Below are 22,336 nucleotides of genomic sequence, written 5' to 3' on the forward strand. Positions count from 1 at the left end.
ATAAGTGTTTGAGGCACTTACAAAGAGGTGTGTAAGCACATTTTTTACTGAAAAAGAATTAAGGATTGAGGTTAAAATAACTGTTCCAGGCTAAGGGGAAATTAATTTTTAGACAATGAAAAAGAGCACCTCCTTTTATTTATCCAATATCCAGCACTACTTACTTGTGATTCGATTTTTTTAAGGATGTGATTTGTTGAATCAATCCCAAAAGGATAATAATAAAAAAGAAAAATGGTTCTTTCCCCACACGTATTGTATAGCCTGTACCATTTTAAAAAGTCTGGTTTTCAGTGTCAGACAGACTGGTTCTGTCTTTTGCCCTTGAAAGTTTTCACACGTTAAATCGTGGCCTGCCCGTTACCTGTCAATGTCAGGGGTGGACGCTGATGCATGACATGACGCGGCATACACAACTACCTCTTCCATCAAACTAACTAATCAATTATCAGTGCCTCAAAGGGGACACGGACCTATGCAGCGATTAGCTGTGCTATTAATGAACATCACGACCAACACACATACACCTACGCATGAATGCTCACTCAACCAGCCAGAAACAACCACAACTCCCAGTGGCCCCTGCTTCAATCTCAGCCTGACCCGGGAAGTATGACCCACTTGTAGAAGAGATGGAGTAAAGCAACAGAGACAGAGAGGGAGAGTGTGTGTGTGGGGATTGTGTGAGCCTGGGTGGGCGGGGGGAGGGGAAGAGAGAAAATAGAGGTTAAAAAGATGCAACTCTATTTTTCTCATCCCCTCTTGCCCTACAGCTTCATTAGTACCCGCTGGCTGAGACCTTCTGCTGTGATAGGCAAGCCAACCAGACATATGGTGGACATTAGAAATGAAACTGGGATCAGCATATCTATATGGGACCGATGGGCATTATAAGTGTGACAGGCAGATGCAACCATGATCTGCGTCTAATTAAATGCTACAGTTATATAAACAGGAAAGAGCTGCACTAACAAAGAATCAGGGGATACCTGATACCATGCAGTTCTTTCATGTCTCATACAGACAAACAGTGGTGGATATATTTTAATGGAAATTCCAATGAAAGTACAATGAAGCCTTTAAGACAGCCATCATCTGCGTGCCTTGCATGTTTATTTTCTAGATTACCTCAACAAATTATGGGTCACGCACAATTGCACAAACAAAGAGTGCGGCTGAACATATTGACTTAGCTGCTGAATGTCCCTATGGGTGTCTATGGTTAAAGGAATTGTTATTGAGCAGCCTTTCTAGGAACGGCCTGGTGGGAATAGGTTGTTGGGAAAATGATCTCTGTGTCATCCAACTATGCAGCACAGCACTCATTGTTTAGACAACCACTTGAACGTCACTTTATCTCTCTAGTGCACAAACAGCTTGCATGGCTCTGCGACCTTCTAGTACCTTCTTCTTCCTAAACTAAGAATTATTGCTGTATAACATTTAACTACAAATCTATAGTTTTACCTTTCACAACAGAGAACAAGACAATATGAGATGCTCGGGTGTTATTTAGTTTATCATCATTGACTCAAATAAATGTTGCCTGATTGCTACACCCTGTTTGAAGGGTGCTATAAAACGGGTGTAGTCAATGTGCTGTTATACCAAAGGTGTAACCAAAATGCTCAGTATTGTATACGTATTGTATACAGATCTAAGTAGCTTGGAAAGAAAAGCCAGTGGATTTCTTTAGGTTTCTTGAAGATGTTTCACCTTCATCAGAGAAGCTTCTTCATTTCTAAGACCAAATGGTGGAGTATTTAATCCCTAGTGGGATTAACCCTTAAGAGGGCCGTTGACCCGCTATTGATTATGTGCCTCATCACATGAGCCAAGGTGTGAAAAGGGTGTGGGTCATTATCAGCAGAGTTTTCAGGTGAAACTATTGTGAGACCTTGGCTCACCCGATCATGTGACCTATTGAGATCAAGTCACAGAAGATGTGAGTGGGCGTTGAGGTGTCTGGGGAGGGATCTCAAAACTGGCTTGTAAGTTGGCAGACAGTTGGTGTTGTAAGCCACCCCAAAGTGGACAATGACAAGACAATGTTGTTTCATTTGTCATTCTGCTTCTTCCTAGTTGGTGTCTGACCTTTATCCTGTGCATCTTTACAGATTTGATGAATTGGGATAACCACCTGTTTAAAGAGCTTTCTTTACATGTGTGCGTTCCTTTTCTTTCCTTTCTGGCTTACAGGGAATGTTTTCAGCCTGGTGTTCTAGGGTTCTGATTACTCCAATGTTGTGTTCCAGAGGGTGGCGGTGGAGTCAAAGAGTGGGTACTGGTCTGTGTGTGGGCTTCTGGTAAACTTCCAATGTTGAGGTTTCCATTCTCCTCAATGTGCACAGCACAGTCCAGAAATGGCAAACTATTATCCTTCTTGTCTTCCCTCGTGAACTTTATGTTTCTATCCACTGAATTGAGGTGAACAGTGTAGGCTTCTACTTCTTGGGTTTTGATTTTGACCCAGGTGTCATCCACATATCTGCAGCAGTAGAAGCCTATAGAAAGTCCAGTCACGTTTTTTCCAAGTGCCTTAGATTACCATGATCTGGATGACTGAGAACCTACACATCCATATTGAATGCAAACATATTTTGAAGCAGGGTTTTATTGTCATAGGCTCTGGTGTAGACCAGTGGTTTAGAGGTTTTTATGGCACACTACAGAGCAAAGCAAAATTTCCAGCAACACCTGTTTTTATATCTGCAGAAGAGAGTGTTTATGTCATCTGGAACACCAGATCCTTTTGCATTTAAAAAAAAAAAAAAAATGCTTGACACTATGCTAGCAAATGATAAATTCACATAAACTTTCCTCAAGACATACCAGTGTGTCTCTCCACACCATCTGGTAAGAAGCACTGGTGTAGAAATTATCTAAAATGAGTTAGTTCTGGGAGTAACCAATGGCTGACCAAATTTCAGGAGGCTGGGAAGGATATGCTTGGAGGAGTGTTGCTGCTTTCCAGCACAGGTGAATGAGATCAATTATACTGAAAACTATTTCAGACTAGCAACATGACAATTAAAAAAAATGAGTGAATAACTTAGTGACTTCTATTAGACACTGATGCCTTCAGCAAACCACTTGAGATCTGCTATTGGAGTCTATTGGAATACACATTTAAACACTGATAAAGCAGAGGCACAGCAAACTTCTAATGAAATGCTTTGTACCCTCACCTATGGTTTGACAGGTTCGTGCACACACCGTCCGTCTCAGGATCTCATAAACCTGTGGAACATTTCAGCTTGTTAGACTGGAAAAATTGACTAATCTTGAAAAAAAATATGATACAGGAGGTAGTGATGTAAACATAGAGACTTACTATTCTGCCCCTTGTAGAATTGTCAAAGAAAGTGTCTTTAGATGTGATGTTGTACCTGAAGGAAACACAACCAATGAACACTATGGTACACTATGGCAGGGCTGCTAAGGTTTTTGCAAAACATAGTCTTTTCAACTTTAAAACACAAAATACACCTGCAACAACACCAAACAGGTGGCTGTGCGTTCCAATTTTGTGGTTTAAAAAAAAAAAAAAAAAAAAAAACAAGTGTAGTGACTTTTCGACAATAAATGATTTGACATCATTTGTTGTTTAGGTTAATAGAAGGTTGTGACTATAGCATCCATAGTCAGATCCAACTAAGGACCAGCCCTGGTACCAGACAGTTGTTTTTCTTATCATTACTTAGTCTTATTTTATACTGAAACCATAAACTAAGGCTCTATAGAAAATAAATCTGTGTTCATATTTATCTCACAAGTGTAGCTTGTCCCTGGAGAAGCAGTGTGAAAGAAATTTGGTGCGTCCATGATCTTGATGTGGTACTTTAGGCTGGAAAGGCTTGGTCAGCGTTCTCCACACTGTGCTCATACTGGAGCCGAAACCAGTTTCCTCTTTGATTTCATAACTCTGGGGTAACCAAAACATACAGAGTTAACCATGTTACTACCTGTAAGATACACACATCCAAAGAACTTAACACTGTCTGAGAATTAAAGACCTAACACTGAGTGGTACTGCAGTAATAACCCCACGTGTAAATATAATTATGGATATGACTGTCTCTGTACTTTTAACTTAATTTAAAAAAAAAAAAAAAACTGGCATACCAAAGTCTTAGACTTAATTTCTTAAAATGTTACAACCCTTAAGTTTATTGTAATAGCCATTATATAGAAAAAAAATAACTACAGAGACACAATATCAACTTCAGCTGTTTGCTAACCTAACAAGAAACTGCTGCAGTGAGGTACTCTGATCTTACCGTCTTGGTGGGGACTCTAATCTTGAGAAACTCGGCCTCTCGACATAATACTGGCCATGGTGCGTGGACTCTGGTAAAGCTGGGGCCATGGCTCTTTAACTGAAAAAACAAAAACATTCAGTTGTGTTTATGTAAGCAATTTGGGAAATTAAACATGCTAATCAGATCCAAACACAGTTTTGATTAGCCATGATTCAGTGTTTACAAGCACTCACCATGACTGAGCTTGTTTTCTACCAATAATGCTTTATTGCCCTCAACTTTTTATGCTCGGGGAAATGTATCAGCAGACTGCTTGGCTGACAGTACCTGCTGTTTAAAAATGGCTTACCAGACCATCTGCCAATACTGCTTTGCAATCCAATACAGCAGACTTTGTTTTAGCAGGAGAGACCTAAATACATTCTGCTCCTCACTTGATATTTTCGCTTCTCAGTGCTTTTTCCCTTCAGGCCTTACAGTTGACATCTGCAAGGGCCAACTCAACATTTTGCATTCAACACGGAGTTTTCTTTCAAATCCAAGCCAGGTGCAACCGATTCTTGCCATCATTCTGACCTACCGAAAAGCTTTGGCTAGCCTGTTTAGCCAGCAGCATTCCTCTGATATCTATTAAAGATAGATGTGTCCTGTGCTCCTACAGCAAAGCCTGGAGCCGTTTGCAGTTTGGTGCAGAATGTTCCTAACACATTGGAGGTTTGTTTTTTGTGTTTTTACCTCCAACTTCAAATGTAACATTAATTGTATGTAAGATGAAATTCTGACTCATCTAGCTGCTAATGAATCATGTTCCAGTGCCCACACGGTAATTAGTATATTAATATTAATATGCATTAGCAAAATTTGATAATTGGTTGCTTCAAATAGCACCAAGAGATACATGATTGAATTCCTGAATACGAGCGCAATGACAAAACTTCTTCTGGATTCCTGTGGCTGAATATAAATAGAAAGTATAAGTGAAGCAACACATTTCCAAGAAATTTGTTCCAAAAGTAAATTCAAAAAAATTGTTTGCAGCAGGCCTGATGGACCTGGTTTTTAGTGTGAGTGAGAGAGTAAATGAAATGAAAGCGGAGCCAGTGGGGGATGACAGCCAGGTAACCTTACCCTCCTTAGACCCCCCCATTAGGTTCTGCAAGAGGGGGGAAAGTGAAAAGAGAAAGGTGGTATGGCAAATGACAGAAACCTGAAACTATTCCCTTTCTCCTCTCGACTCCTACTCTCCTGAGATCTTTCACTCCCCCTCACCACCCTCCCCTCCTCACATATATTACTGTAGCTTGTGCTGCCCGCTAGACACTGTTTCACTGACTGATTGACTGCCTCACTGTCACTCTTACTGCTCTTATTTCATTATCATCTCTCTCCCTCTGTCACATCCACACAGACTTTAGTCCCACACATCGCATACAGCTGAATGTGAAGGCACCTGAGATTCACCTCGCTTTAATAAGATGTATTTGTTATAAATAATCCATATGCGCGCGCGCACACACACACACACACACACACACACAAAATAAATGTACTTTTACCATTTACAGATGACCAAAATAGAGGAAAAATAACTAAAAGAAACACAAGTAAATTATCTCACTAAAGTACGAGGAGACTGCGTTGAATGTGAAATTGAAGTGCTTTCACCTTGTTGCTGTCCTGTTACACACTGATCTGTCACATCACAGTATGTTTATGTGTCATGGCAAAAAGCTTACATTTCTGAGGACTTGAGAGGTTGTTTATGCTTATCAGACTATAAAAGGGTTACATAATTCATCCCAAACAGACAGATAATGTAAAAATCAAGGAAATCGAAGACCACTACCACTCTCCTCACGGGTGGTCGATCAGCAAAGATCATTCCACGAGTAAGAGGTGTTAAAGTCCAGAGCAACGTCTAATCAAGCAAAAGCCTGCAACTAAAACTGGTCTACTGTTTTAAGTTTATGAGTCCATCACCGGGAGATCACTGAATGTGTGGTGTGCATGGCAGGATTAAAACAAAAAAGGACATTGCTGCCCATCTGCAGTTTGCTAAAGATCACATGGATGAGCCAGATGGCTGCTTAAACAATGACTGTTATTGGGATGAATGAGACCAAAATAGAAGTTTTTGTTTTAATGAGAAGTTTTATGTTCAGATAAAGGGAGCTACTCCACTGCAGGACAACTGTGTTATCACACCTGTGAAACATGGTCTCATGGTTTTCAGCTCTTTTGTATAACAGTTGTATGTTGAAATAAATATTTGAAATATTAGCATTTAGCAATTCCCAGAAATCTTTAGTCGAGGGGGAAACGGCAACTAAAAATATTTGACACCAGACACAGTTTTTCCTTCTAGCAGATATTAGATCCTTTTCCTCAAAAACAAAATCAAAGTCATATCATACTTTTTTTGGAGAGGAGATTTTCTTTGTCACCTTTCTTTAATCAGATACTCTGCATGTGTGTAGACCACATTTGTGCAACACTGAAAATACTATAGACCTCACAGAGTTTCAAGAAACCCCTGAACATTAGGTGAATATCCTAAGAGACACATGTTATACAATCTGCAGTGCCTGGCCTATATTTGTGGGCATTTCTTGATTTATATTTTAGTTCCTTTTCAATCTCCTTTGATACTCCCACAATTCGTCTAATCATTTCAGGAAAGTTTTCTTTTCTTGTCTAAATCAAAATTTAGATTCATGACAATATCCATAGTACTAAAAGTAAAAAAAATGTAAACACTTCTGACGTAATCAACTGTAATCCTTGTCATAAGTACCATTGATAGAACCGTTGAACTCTACTGCCTGTGTTATTGTTAGATAAAGTTTACAAAATTAGACTACACGTATCCAGAGACTACATTTCCCCCGAGGTCCCTCTGCACCCCCAAGGGTTTACCCTCACCCCTTTCCCCATCTGCCATCATCAAAAACGCAGACACTTCAGTCAATTTAGGACAAAACAATCCAGCAGGTTTCACTCCACACCGACCTGTTTTTTCTGTGTTTGTCAAGCAGCAAACTGATGGCTGAAAATTTTGCAACCTTACAACTGACCATCTGCCACAAAACTGAGAAATAAGCAATGAATTGCCGATGTACTCCATCTCGACTTGCTTCTTTGAAATTTTTTTGTAGCCCCTCTCACCAGTATTGTTTCACCTGCTTAATCAACATTTATCATCTTTCTCTCAATCCTTTCCTCCCTCTTCCTCCTCCTCCTCAACCTCTCCTCCCATTGCTATCGCTCCATCAAAAAGCAGATGATATAAATACCTTTTAGCCTGGAGAAGGTTAATTAGTAGAGCGATTTCCAATTAGCTCTTTATCTCTGTTGGGGGCGTAACTAGGCCGCAGCCGGGGGTGTCTTTGGGTAGGAGGGTGGTGGGTTATGAGAGGGTGATCAGGTGGGTGATAGGATGGCTGGGAAGAAAAGTATAGCAGGAAGTGGAGAGAAATCAAGAGAGATGAGGGGGGGGGACTGGTTGAGTGAGATAAACGAAGAAAATACAAAAAACAAACTGAACCATGGGAAACATGGGCATAGGCGAAATTCCAAGATTGGAATTTGGAGGCAATGCTGGAGGTGGCAGAGTTAAAGATGTTAACATTTTCATCAGGAGTGACAGTATGGACAAGACAGAATGAGTACTTCAAACGGAGCACTCAGGTTGAGTGTTTGAGAGAAAATGTTAGAGAGGCAAAGCTGAGATGGTTGGACAGGTGTAGAGGAGGGATATAGTGGATACACTGAACAAAGGAGGTTGAATATGGAGCTGCCAGAGAGGAGGAAAAGAGTAAGACTTCAGAGGAGGTTAATGGATGTCATGAAGCAGGACATGCAGAGGGTTGGTGTGACAGAGGAGGATAGTAGAGGGTGAGACGTGGGCAAATGATCTGCTGTGGTCCCCTACAGGGAGCAGCCAACAGAAGATAAAGAAAGTGTTTACAGAGCTCAAGTCAGATTTCTATAGGACCAGAAGTCCTTTTACAACCACAGCTATCGCTATGTGGTGGCCTTAAGATAGATGCAGGTTTGAGGCACTTTTATTTTCCAATCCACAAGGGACGTCTATCTTTTACAGCATCTATAGCTAGGTGTTAGGATGACACAGATCTCTAGGTGGTCGGATCATACCTGTAGGTAGCTAGATTTTTTCTTTGTTGTTAAAATCAATTAGCAAAAAACTCACCTGTGTTAGCACTGTGATGGACTGGACACCTGTTCAGGGTGTACCTTGCCAATCATGAAGCCCCCAGCAAGAAGTCATTCCAGCCATCAAGAATAAATAAACTAAATGCAGGAGGTGCATAGCATTCAAACTAAATGCAGTGCAGTTGACACACAACTAGGGTTGCTACCTTTTTAACTATCAAATAAGCGACAGTCTGGTGTGCCAGAAGCACAATGCACAGACAGGTGTGTATAGTGAAAATATGTATGTTCATTTTCTTACAGTAAAAATCCAGTAAAATGTTAGTATTAAGTTTAATCAATACCTCATCTAAAACAATAAAGAAAAATAAATTAAGTGATGACAGAAATCCTATGGGCATTTCCTTTGAAAAATAAGCAAAAGAGAAAAAAATATTCAAATAAAATACTGTAAATACAGGCTTCAATTACCCAGGTTAATATGCTGCGCAGATCAAACAGCACCGTCTTTTTACGAGTCACGACTCCAGGACACAATCACTCGTCTGATATAATTGTGGTCAAATCAGATATTTATAAGAGTGCAAATCTGTTGGTCAGAAAGTGACATTTCAAGTAATGGTCAATATATGGGACATTTAAGTTGGAATAAGGGACAAACAAATTTTGCTCATTATACAGGATGTCCCGGCTTAAACGGGACATTTAGCAGCCCTACACACAACTCAATTCCCATTAACCGTTACTGATGCTGACAACACTAAATAACACTGAGAAATTTCGAGAGGTGAGTAAAGCTCCCGTTTTGAAAACAGTTAAGTATTAAACACTTTTCATTAACATTAACCTGGCCGTCATACACTTTCATGTTACCCATATAACTATTAGTAGTTAAGTGTTAGCCACATCAGCGGTCTATTATCATGACGGTTTTGGTTAGCTGCTAAGGCCCATCTGCAACATTAACAGAGTAGATTTAACAGTTATTTTGGTTCAGAAAATGCTAGACTGATTCAGATTCTGTTCAGTAGACTGATTCATACTGGATTTCGTAAAACAGTGTGTTTTTCATGGCAATTCACCAAATAAAATATACATATAAAATAAAACGATTTCTTTCATTTTGCACTAGGAACAGAGTAGGTGGTTTTCATACACCTTAGCCTACTTCTGAAACACACAGGTCTAGACTAGCAAGGTGTTCTACACACACAAGTGTTGTTGGATTTTTGACCTTTACACTGAAAACAATTAAAAAAATAATAATTTAAAAAACAAAAAAACAACATTGCTGGTGTATTAGATGGAGAGCGCAGCCAAAATGCAGGTAACATACACTTGATACTGCGTATGCATATACTCAGTTACAGACAGGTGATGGACTGAAGCTGCAATTACTTTGCTGACAAAGTGTCTACGTGGGAAGAACAGGACAAAAATATTAGCAGAGCACCAGTTTCGGCGCTACATTTTTATCTACATAGTGCTGCTTTCTGGCAGCACTTACTGCCAAATACACAGTCACTGTATCGGTGTAGAATGGAAGAAAAATAGTTTCATGTATAAAAATACTGTATGGTTTGCAGTTTGCATGTATAGCACAAGTATAGAGCTGTTATTCATTTGGTTAATTAAAACTAAGGCAAGATGCCGGATGAATCCTAGCATGGAGTCCACTGCAACACAAATATGTTTTAGAAGACGAGTGGAACATACTTATTTTTTCCAATTATTAATGTTCCCATGCCTTCATCTAAAAATACTAACATAACATTTAAGTGTTTAAAATGTTTCTAAAAACCCCATGGACTGAAATCTTGACAAGTCCCAGCTCTACTTCTTCAATTAAAATCTCGCTCTGATTTAATTAAGCGTGTTCTCTAAGAGGATGTCCCTAAGAGATCAAAGGTCAGCGCAATAATCCTGAGACACAATCAACAAGTTTGACATTTGAGTCACTCTTCTTTACCAGCATCAAGTTAATCTGAAGTCAAACAGGTTGGGCACAATAAGGATCATCTTTTTTATTATATAAAAAGTATACTTTGCTACTGGTGATGCTCAATGTATATATCTTTAAAACAGAACAGCAAAAACTATTCCTACTACCTCACTCAAGAATAGCTGTAGCTCAGGTAGATAGGCCATCTACTAATCTCAGAGTTGGTGGTTCAATCCCTGATTGCTCCAGTGTGCATGCCAAAGTACCCTTGCGTAAAATACTAAGCCGTGAGTTGCTCCTGATGCGTTAATCAGACTGAATGCGTTCAAATGTTAGATAGAAAGCTTTTAGATGTAAATATAGGAACATTTTAAAACGCATCAGATTCTCATGGGGGGAAAAAAGACTAATGTTACCAACTTCAAAATGCTAAAACATTTCAAGCAAAATGACATTTGACATTTATCATTACCCAAGCAGTGTCGAGTGAGACACTTACACTGACCCGAATCTCTCAAAAATAAAAGTGTCTTCCAAAGCCTTTGGAAAACATTAACTACCAACATACGCCAGCAGGCCATCCGTTAATTACCTGCTTTATTTTAAGTTAGAGGTGCAGTTTGTACTTCTGTTGTATGCACTTGATTAACTATGATTAATGTTGAACAGCTTCACCCGATTTTATTATGTGCACACAGAGTACAGTGGAAAATTGATTTTTGGTACATGACTTATTATATCTGTAAGGCTGCTTCTCACACAGTGTGGCCTATACAATAATGGAAGGAGAGCAGTTATGTTTGTCAGAGTGCTTCCCACTTTGTTCAAATTAAGGATATTGGGATGTTTGTTTCTCTCGGTGGCAGATTTTAGCCCTAGATCTGTGAGACGAGATAAAGAGCTATCAGTCAGTCAGTTAATCTCATCCTGGCTTAGGCTCCATTGCCACACTGTCAACAATCTGATTAATACTAGCCTGCAGACTCCACACACTGCCAACTGGCTGCCAGCCAACACACGCGCGCGCGCACACACACAGCAAAATGGGTATCATACACACGACAAGCCCTGCACTGGTAAGTTAGACACTACAGTACACTATTATTTCTTAAACATTTTAGAGTACATGAGACATTTATGCTGTTTTTGCCTTGTGCTGTGTTTAAAAATAATAATAATAATAATTCTATTTTGTTTTTTTACTTTACGAGCGAAACAAGTAGGCATCGCTTAAATTTAACAATTTAATCCTCTTGTTGAAGCCAAAGTGCAGCAGAAGCTCATTAACTGACAAACGGAAGTTTAACAAAAACTGCATTTGTACAACTTTGTGGCAGTAAGCCTGGAGCATCATTACCACAAGCAGGCAGAGCACATAGGCCGTGTGTTGTGCCAAGTGCCACGCATAAGCATGCATGCGCGCGTGCGCGCACACACACACACACACACACACAAACAACAAAAGCAGGACAGAGCCACACAAGCTAGCGCCAGTAACACACAATGACAGCGAAAGTGATTTGTGTGTGTCAAAACAAAATTAGCCGTTTTAGGCCAAATTAGGAAATCGATGCAGAGGTCAGAGCAGCAGCTGTGTCAGCTAAAGTGACCAGAATTAAAGGCTTTTAGCACCGATGAAACATCAAGGCCACTGTGGATGCTGACTCAAAACAAACAGGATCTGCACTAACTGGACATTTTATTAGGTACACCCTGCTTTTACCTAGCTTGGACACTCTTTTGCCATCAGAACTTTCTTTGTTTTTCATGGTTCAACAAGGTGTTTTAAATATTCCTTTTGCTTCATAGTGACATATAGGAATCACACAGTTGTTGCAGATTTCTCCGCTGCATAGCCATAATCTATGATCCACCATTTCCTAAAGGTGCTCTGCGGGATTGAGAGCTGGAAGCCATTTAAGTACAATGTTCAAGAAACTAGTTTGAGATCATTTGAGCTTTGATGCTCAGTTGGTACTAAGGTCTGCCAAGAAACTACACCCCCATATCAAAACACCACCACCATTAGCCTAAACAGTTCATACAAGCCAGGATGGATCCATGCCTCATTTTATTTGTGCCAAATTCAGATCAAAATGTCACAGCAATAATTGAAACTCATCACACCAGGTTGTATAACAGGTACCGTTTCCTGTTCTTAGACAGCAGAAGTGGCAGCCAATGCAGTTTTCTGCTCCTTCAGCCCATCAGTTTCCAAAGTTTGACATGTGCATTCACAGATTATGCATACCTGGGTTTTAGCAAGAGGTCCACCAACGCAAACAACCATTTCCAACAACCATGCCATGCTCAAAGTCACTTCTTCCCCATGCTCAGTTTGGTCTACCTGCCTCAGTGCATCAAGTTGCTGATATGTTAAATTACAATAAATGAAAATTAAAATTTAGACTGCCAAGAAACCAGAAAACAGCAGCAAAGGTAAGTCACAAGGTAAGACTTTGCAAAAGTCTTGCGGCAAAAGGTGCGTCGCAAAACATCTGACGTGATGAAATCACTTGTTGTAAATAGACATAGCCCAGTGTACGGGAACGCTGTAGAATGTGCACACACCAAATTCAACTTGTTGAGCTGCTAATTTGGCTATATTCCACCCCATGCTCAACAGTGAGCAATCTCTGTGTTTTTAGTAGACACAGTAGACTATAATGGTAGAAAACACTGACAGTTAAAGGTTTCCTTTCTGCAGGCATTTACGGATGAAGGCAGAAGGCTGAATGACTCAGGCTTGACTTTTTTCTCCCATCACTCAGGTTTGCAGGTTTGGTGCAGCTTGCACCAAGTTATGCATCAGTGGGTTGCCCTTGGATACAAGCCATTTCTGACACAGAAATTCTCTAAAACCACAATGTTACTGAAGTTTCCGTGAAACTGCTTTAAGTTCTAGAGGTTTTTGTTTGCTTTTATTGGTGAACTTCAGTGATGAATTTTGTCCATGTTCCCCGCAATGCTGACATTTATTCTGACTTTCCATTTCGTAAAGCATCTCTATTTTGATGTGTGTTTATTCAAGTGGCAAATTCCTTGTACACCCCCCCCCCTTTTCTTTTTTTTTTTTTTTTTTTTTTACCCTCCCCACACCTCAGGAGCCCATAGAGCAGGGGTGGGCAATCTCAGTCCACGAGGGCTGGTGTCCCTGCGGGTTTTTAGATGTGTCCTCGAACCAACACAGCTGATGTAAATGGCTAAATTAGCTCCTCAACGGCTGTATCCCAATTCAGGGTCTGCAGCCTTAAAGTACGCAGCCTCAACGATCCTCAAGGGCCGCGTACTCAAAGACTGCTAAGGCCGGAAGTGCGAGGCTTGTGAAATGGGACGGTCTAGCCTCCGTTGCGCTGCCTAGGTTGCCTAGCAACCATGATACTAACAGCTGGAAACGTGTCATACAGCTTTGTTTGATAGAAATGAAGGAGAAAATCTTTTGTTCATTTGTTTGTTTCTTTCTACATGAGCTTTGATCATTCTCTGTAAGATTAAGCTCAGCTATTGAACGGCGTATATTTTAAAGTAAAGGCTTTAAAACCAAGTTAGTACAAACGTCACTAATGTCACATAACTTTGCCGACACGTGGCCAACAGTAATGTTTAATGTTTTTCGTTATTAAATATTTGCACATAAGTGACATAATATTCAGTACTTAAAGTTTACTCTTCGGCTGCCCCTCATCCGCCGTTTTTTGTTTTTTTTTTTCGGCAAAATTATCCACACCCACCGCCGCGCTATGCATTCTGGGATATGTTGGGCCACGAAGTCTACACTGCCACAGCCTTAAAATTCAGGGAAATGAAGGACGCATTTCAGGGCCGCATTTCGAGCAGCCTTTGAATTGGGACAGCCTTCGGTGCGCCGCTGTGACGTAATCGGCCTTGAAATGCGTACTTTAAGGCTGCAGACCCTGAATTGGGATACAGCCAACATGTCCTGAAGATCTCCAGAGCCCTGGTAACGAACTAATCATGTGATTCAGGTGTATTGACCCAAGGTGAAATCTAAAACCTGCAGGGACACCGGCCCTCGTGGACTGAGATTGCCAACCCCTGAGTCATGGGGGTGTCTAAACCAGTACCTATGAAAATATTTATTTTATGTAGAGGAATAAAGTTTCATAATTTCACATAAGTAGACAGAAACTGGCGATATCGTAATATGGTTTAGGCTAAAATATAATCACCAACTTAAAGCCCCTAAAGACAAACCCACTTTGCAGCTGCCCTAAATTGGGATGACTCATGTAGGTTTTCTGTTGTTTTGTCCCACAGCAGCAGGATGATTAAAGAAGGTTGAACACTTTGGTACAATCAGCAGAAACCTCAAGACAAGCATTTTGCTGGAGCAAAGTACAACTGCTATTGTTACACAGTCTCTCCCACCTCCTTCTACTCTCTGAGCCAGGCTCCTATGTAGGCGCTCACCTTAAATAGCTCAAGATAGTGTTACGTCAGATCCTGTGTAGAGGTTCAACTTCAAAAAGCCTGTGAAGTCAGTGAAGCTATAGAATTTAGCCTGTGTTCAAAAACACATTAGAGTCTAGTGTGTCAAATTATAATCCATTTATTTCTCAAGGATTTGGGATAAAAATAAATAAATAATAATTAAAAAAGAAAAAAAAAAAAAAAAAAACCCAACACACACTTTTGTTTTTTCCAAGCCTTAATGAAAACTAATGGCTTTTACATATACCTGAACTCTGCGCACTATTCACCTCAGCATTGGCTGACCTAGCTCTGCGATTTTACGTGTTCTACCACTTAGTGGCTTAGTTGCTGTTGTTCCCAATTGCTTCCTTCCACTTTGTTAAAATACCACTTTCAGTTCCACTTTCGCTTATCCTCATCAGAGTCACAGGGGGGCTGGGGCCTATTCCAACTACCATAGGACGAGAGGTGGGGTACCCCCTGGACAGGTCGCCAACTGACACCATTTAGAATGACCAATTAACCTGATCTCACTAACTACATGTCTTTGGAAAGTGTCTGTTAAAGCCTACCTGTCAGCTGCATTAAATTTAGCCAGTGTTGTGCAAATGAGAATAAAAGAAGCTTAACATGACCATACACACACTCACCTCTCTGTCTCTCTCAATCTCCAAACCAGCCTCTAGTAGGTTAGCCTCAAACTCCTGCCTGATTAGACGCATCTCATGGTCACCGGGCTCCATTGGCTCGCCATCTCCTGCTCCTCCAAGCTCCATGAACACCTCACTGGCGCCCGCACCCTCCCCTCCTGGAATGCCGCTGCCGCCGCCTCCACCACCACTTCCACCTGGTGCCACATCTGAGGCCGCCATTGAAGGAAAGTTGCCATTAGAAACAATAGATAACCGGTCTTGTGAAACGGAGGCACTAGCAGGAGATCGTATCGAGGTGTGCCTTCGCTGATGAAAGACCAGAACATAGTCGACTTTCCGTCGGCCGTCACTGAAGTAAAGGCCTTCTCCGATGGCATGAGGACCTGAAGTTGATCCCATGACCTGTAAAATATAAATATCAAGCAAACATCAATACTGGTGCACTATATATTAAAAAACCTAAAAGATTTAGAATAATTATTGTAGCGTATCCCAGTCAAATACAAACTGGTTATAGAGAGCATACAACACCTTTAAGCAGCAGTGGAGTTATGTAATAAGTGTTTGAATGAACTTAAACATTACTGCAGTGTCAGTGCACACAACCACAAGTGGCTTTTGGCAGGTTCTCAAAAACACTGAAGTGAGAACCTTCAGCAGCAGAGTGGGCAGTCAGCTCACCTTTGGCTGTTTTATTCTTTATTTAGACAGAGGGAAAGCAGAGAGCGAGACTAAACATGGAGGACACAAGAGGCAAAGCTCTATACTCTGAGCATGATGGGAGATTTCTTACCAGACAGCAGTATAGCGATGCAATGTATGTTGTTGTATTACTCTGTTACACTTTAACCTAAACACACACTGTGCTTCGGTTGAATACACATCAGGTTTTTTCACATAACGCCAAATCACAGCGAGTGTCATCTTTATACTGTAAAGTAAAGACCAGAGTATTCTGGAGAAAACCCCAACAGTCAAACAATCCCTCATGAGCAAACACTTGGTGAGAATAGAAGGAAAAACTACTTTTAACAGGAAGAAACCTCCAGTAGATTCAGGCTCAGGGAGGGGGTAACCATCTGCCATGACCAGAAACAGGACAAAACAGAGACCAAGGGAGAGAGAAGATGTACCACATGAACGATCACAAAGTGCTTACATTTTAAACTATTTGAGCATGAAATAGACTAGTACACTAAAAAAAGAAAAGAAAGAAAAAACATGCTAAGTTTAACAGCTTGGTTTTTAGAAATATCTGATATGATATAGCTAGAAAAAGCTAGCATCACTATTGAAAGTAATTTTTTTGAATTTGCCAATACTTAATATCACTAAAGCTGATTGAAAACTACATTACAAGAGCAACTTTGAGACAACAGTGTAGGCCTTATCCTTTTTTTCCCACAGTGAGAGAAAAGAAAGAGAGTGAACTTCACTTAGAAATGGAGAAAGATAAGAAAGACAGGACAGGAGAGGAAGAAGAGAAGTTAGATTTAAAGGTAAGAACTGCTCAGTTGTGTTTGATGAATGGAAATTTAAAGCTTGCATGCAAGTCCTCATGTTTTTGTGGTATTAGGGGGGGGGGGGGGGGGGGGGTGTCATATTGTGAAACATGCAGCAAATCAAAATGAGGCATGGTTTAAAGGGCACCAGAGATTAATTTAGTTAAATGATGATGATGCTTAGATTCATTAACTGAATTCCACCTTTCACGCCAACTGTATACCCTAGAGTATAAAGACAGCATAAACAGCATACTGTCAGTGTAGAGGATGGAGATTAATCAGGACAACTCATGAAACACCTGCTGACAGCGTGTTAAATTCAGTGTATATCCACAAAGATCAGTAAACCTCAGAGCTGCAGTATCCCCAATCAACTGATCACAGCAGGTACATTAAGAAAATCTACTTGACCTCTCGATAAAAATTATTGTGAGTTGTGATTCTTGTTCCGATGTTGGGCCATTTCAGCTGATTTTAGGGTTCCCCCACCTGCTGAATCCCACTTTAACCTGTACCCTACTCATTTTCTTGTTTAGAGGGAAAGTCACCCTCTACAATGCAGGCAACAGAAAATGAAGCTATTTTTTTTCTCCTTCCTCTCAAGTTGAGTACCTTTATTAGAATTACAATTTAGACAGAAATCATATTTGTATTCCTGTCTACTAATATTATTTTTATGTGACATTAATATAGCACAAAATTCAATTTGCTTTGCATAAAAATAGATACTAGAGTTAAATAGGTAGTAGAAACATCCTCCAAAGAGCTACTTTTTAACTTTTCTAGAGTACATTTCAGAACCTGCTCATTTTCCACTTTTACTTGAGTAAATAAAATGAACCAGTTCTTGAACTTTTACTGGTGCATTTTTTATTTTATTTCATTTTTTTTTTTAAACACTAGTATCTGTAATTCATCCTAAGTAGAGGATGTCATGATTACCAGTTCAGTAATGTGTACTCTATATCACTTTAATGATGCAGCTGATGGTTTTAATTTCCTATATATTGTTGAGTAGTATGATTTAAAACAATGTGATTAGAAGCTAAATAAAAAAAAAAAAACAATAATATTTTAATGCAATATATATTAGAATAGAGGCAAAGAAACAAGCATGACAGAAATAGTTCCTTTTTGGGAGAAGCAGTGCCACCCCATGCCCTTCTTCTGGACACACCCCTGGCAAACACATTGCAGTAAATGACTGAAGCAACTCTTAAAAAAAAAAAAAAAAAAAAAAATGACCAAAACAATAGTTAATAATAATAATAATAATAATAATAATGATAATTCCCTTAGCTACCTTTAACTTGCCAATTGTTAACCAAACAGACAGCACACCAAACAGCTAGGCCTTTTTTAGACATTTGAATTCCTGTCTATCTCGCCAAGTACTGAATAAATGTAAACCCCGGTAGAACAAACCGAATGAGTGTAAATTCAGGAAGGTGTGCATTACCGACTTATTTCATGGCTCAGGCAAGTCAAAACAAGTTTAGATGTTCCTGAAGCATGTATTGCCAAGTCTCACCAGATTAGCTCATCGGTGTAGTTTATTCAAGGTGTTTCTTTCTATCAAGCTAATTAGCTGCACCTGCTGGATGAAAGACCCTATTTCACCTTTGAGCCGTGTCTTCACTTTCAGATTCCACTTCGTTTACAACACTCCATATGAACTTTAAAAGTCGCTGCTGAGCGGGCTCCCAAGAAAAGCTGAGTTAGTATAGCGCCGACCGACTTGGGTCTAATCAACAGACACCTGTGTAACGGTGTAAATTACTCCAGCGCATTGTTCCTAATGTCTCGGGTGTTCTTGTGCTTCAGCTACAGTTGCTATTACAAAAACTGTTTGCTGCATGTGTACAAAGTCTATAGACTATTACTCAAATTACTTACGAAAGCTCTAATTATTTTTGACTGCATAACCGCACAACAATACATACTGTCTGCACTACTCTACAGGACACAAACGCTGCTACAGTCACGCTCCTGGAGCTTCACTATAGTGCTTGTGTTTGCTCACACATAACAGAGAGCGAGAGAGACAGGTGTGCAGGGATTTTTAGTTGCTTTAGTTTAACCAGTACCAAGAATCCCCCGGTAGTTGTTGTTCTGTTAAGAGCTTAATGAAAACTCCTGGGAAGACCTTCCCTGGAGGTTGCCAAACCTTTTACTGAGCCTCACCTGTCTGCTCATCATAAAGTGGTATATGATAGCCAATTATGATGTTCTCACGTATAATCGAAAGCGTCGTCTTACGTTTCTTGCAGCCCCATGGACAAATTAACTAATTATAGGTTCCAAGTAAATATAGTAGATGGAGAAACACTTCAAATCAAAAATTAAAGCCGAGCTTTCGGCAATGTCACCAAATGTAAAACGAATATGAAAACTACCATAGAGAGTCGTAAATATGTCACGAACACTGAGGTGTAGTAAAAACTAACTCCAGACCACGACCAGAAGACCAAGAGAAGCGGCGTGCGGGGAGGCTGTCGTTGTACTTACTGGGATCTTGTCTTCACTCGGGGAGACCTGCATGCTGTTGCGCTTTAAAGACACACAGAGGAGGAGTAGTGGGAGAAGAAGAAGAGCAGGAGTGAAAGTTGGCGGTTTAGGCAGAAAAATACCTCCGGATTCATCATCCCTCCCATCCCTCCCATCAGATTCATGAAGTCACTCCAGTTAGTCGACAGTCCAGGTGGAGCGACGGATCGAGTGTCTCAGGTTTCATTATTTTCTTTGTCTGTCAGATGTATGAGGCAGTTCGTATGCAATCGGCAGCCTGATCACATGCTGGTGATACCCATCTATCCAACTGTGTGATCTGGAGGCTGCCTGCGCGCTGCCTGCGCTTTTGGCACGGAGCGTCCCACGCTGTAAAAAATGCCCATCTCCAATATGTTGTTTTGGTCTTGCTGCTCATAGCGACATGTATACTCAAAAAAGAAAAAACAATCACCCTCAGTTAATTTGAGTTTTTTATTTTTTCCTTTTTTGAGTATACATGTCGCTATATTCAAAGATTAATTTATTTACATACTTAATCTTTAACCTGAATGTAAAATTACATTTTACATTGTACCTATGTAACAAAATTACGTGGACATTTTACATTATTAGTTAAAATCAGCATTTTGGGTAGATTTTTTTTTTTTTTTTTTTTTTTTTTTTAGTGTATATGACATTCAACCACCTGAAAAAAAGACCAAGTTTATTTACAGTATAATATAGGACTCCCCAAAGTGTTTGTTACTTTTCATTTTTAGTTTTGGGTAAGATGGTTAGGGTGGACACTTTTTGCAGCGTGGAGAGAGGGAGCAGCATTGGCTGTTTCCACACTTCGGTGATGTAACTTGCAGGGAGACCTGTGTTTTCACATCATTAAAGCAGCAAAATGGTTTTGAAACAGTGCTTTTGTGCCCCAGCAGCATATCTGTGCTTTTCACAGCATGTCAGTTTTTCTATTTTAAATTTGAAAGATTTTTCTTTCTTTTTGTGCGTTTGTGTTTGTGTGATGGCGGGACTAACGTACAAGCGTAAGAAAATGGTATGCAAAGAAAAGAAAGAGAAGTGAGCACATTTTTGTGTTGCATCAGTATATACATGTTCTGTGAACTGTGTTTTGAAGCATTATAAAGGGTGTATTATAGAAACACCCCCCCCCCCCACACACACACACACACACACACACACACAGATTCAGCTCAAGTCTTTTCCTTACTCTTACATTCATTTTAAACTTCATCTCAAAGTCAGTCCGAGGTGATTCTAGGCTGTTCAAATATCTCAGATGCGACTTTTATTTTGAAAGAGTACAGGAACATCATTAAACCTCAGAGACTGGCCTCCTTCATCATTATCACAGTCTTATCTGGGGTCATTTTAATGAGACATGATAAATCATACAATGATGCAATGCAATGAAACACATGAGCTCACAGGAAATATTACGTGATTGGCTTAGTTGAGGAAGTTGGTAACAAAAGAATGAAAGGGGGAAAAAAACATTAGACTGGTTCCCCAAAAAATATTATAGCTTTTTAAGCATGTTATTATAGTTCCCCACACATGCACATTTTCTCTGGTCCTGTAGTTACCTGTAGCAGACTTTGTGATTCCTCAGCCCATGCTTCTTCTCTATAAGGTCCAGGCTCCAGGGTGCTGTAGGACATGGGTTCCAGTCCAATCCCGGACATGTCCTTGTTCAGGTAGCACAGCGCATCACTATGGATCGAGGAAGATTCGCTGAGTGCTGTGGCCACTCGCTTGAAGCCTGCACCATTAGGCCATGACTCTGCAAGACATTTATTTTGGAAATTAAACACAGCTGCAGATTATTCAACTAATTCTAACAGTTTGTGAACTGATAATGTTCACATATCAGTTAGCTTTATTTAATACGATTACTGAAGAAACAACAATGAGCTAGCTGTAATTTATGTATATGTAGAAAAATCTGTCTATTATGAAACACAAGTCTCATGTGTGTGATTTCATGTGAAGTCACACTCACTGTGTGAAACCCCAAACTGACCACAATTAAGATTAAATATATTAACCGGCAAACTTCCTAAGAACTTAACAACAAATTTAGTTACATTTGAAGCAAACTAGACCAATTCTAGCTGTCTTAGGGTGAGAGGTAGGGTACAACCTGGACAGGATCTGTGGATATCAGATAATGGCTACCCAGTTCAAGACTAATTGTTTGTACAGTTTTTAAAGTTAGTGTCTACCATCACATGACAGCAGATGTGTTTGAAATGAAATTGCTCTTTTACTCTCCACCTGGACTGTTTACCTGCATGTAACCAAAGACTGCTCATACAAGCCCAGTCAATAAAACTGGGATGACAGGTGTAGTACAAACAGAAACTAGAAAGGTTCCAGTGCCTGAAAGCTTTTCTTTGGTCTACATATTTTGCACATTTACATACAGATACAGTATTCACAGCACTTCTTTTCTTCAACATTTTGTCATGTTACAGCCTTATTCTTGTATGGATTTCATTCATTTTTCACCTCAAAATTCTACACAAAATCCCCCATAATGACAAAGAGAAATTCTTGAAAATGTATTAAAAAAGCAAATACAAAAATATAACAGGTACACTCCAAACTGAGCATAGGTGCATCCTGTTTCCACTGATCGTCTCTCTGATGTTTCTACAACTTAAGTCCACTTGTGTTAAGTTGATTGGACATGGCTTGGAAAGGGACACACCTGTCTATACAAGATTCAGTCATGTACAGTTCATGTCAAAGCACAAACCAAGCCATAAAATCCAAGAAATTGTCTGTAGACCTCTAGACAGGATTGTATCGAGGCACAGATCAGGGCAAGGGTATAGAAAAATTCTCCTG

General features: G+C 40.0%; 1 protein-coding gene across 6 annotated transcripts in view; it reads right to left on the bottom strand.

Moving 5' to 3' along the window:
* The window catches only part of ano2b (anoctamin 2b), a 72,403-nt gene that overhangs the window by 44,067 nt on the left and 6,000 nt on the right, over positions 1–22,336 (bottom strand). For 2 of the 6 annotated variants that reach the window (XM_040036755.1, XM_040036754.1), the window contains exons 2-7: positions 21,070–21,266; positions 15,462–15,866; positions 4,281–4,379; positions 3,774–3,925; positions 3,335–3,389; positions 3,189–3,240 (exon numbers count right to left, since the gene is read on the bottom strand). In XM_040036755.1, coding sequence (XP_039892689.1) covers positions 3,189–3,240; positions 3,335–3,389; positions 3,774–3,925; positions 4,281–4,379; positions 15,462–15,866; positions 21,070–21,266 — 960 coding nt within the window. Of the gene's footprint in view, positions 1–3,188; positions 3,241–3,334; positions 3,390–3,773; positions 3,926–4,280; positions 4,380–15,461; positions 15,867–18,428; positions 18,453–18,500; positions 19,398–19,477; positions 19,822–21,069; positions 21,267–22,336 lie in introns of those variants that run through there. The other 4 variants (XM_040036756.1, XM_040036758.1, XM_040036757.1 and 1 more) reach the window with 4 other exon arrangements.

The sequence above is a fragment of the Simochromis diagramma genome, unplaced genomic scaffold (assembly GCF_900408965.1).
Source record: "Simochromis diagramma unplaced genomic scaffold, fSimDia1.1 OVJJ01000371.1, whole genome shotgun sequence".
Taxonomy (NCBI): Eukaryota; Metazoa; Chordata; class Actinopteri; order Cichliformes; family Cichlidae; genus Simochromis; species Simochromis diagramma.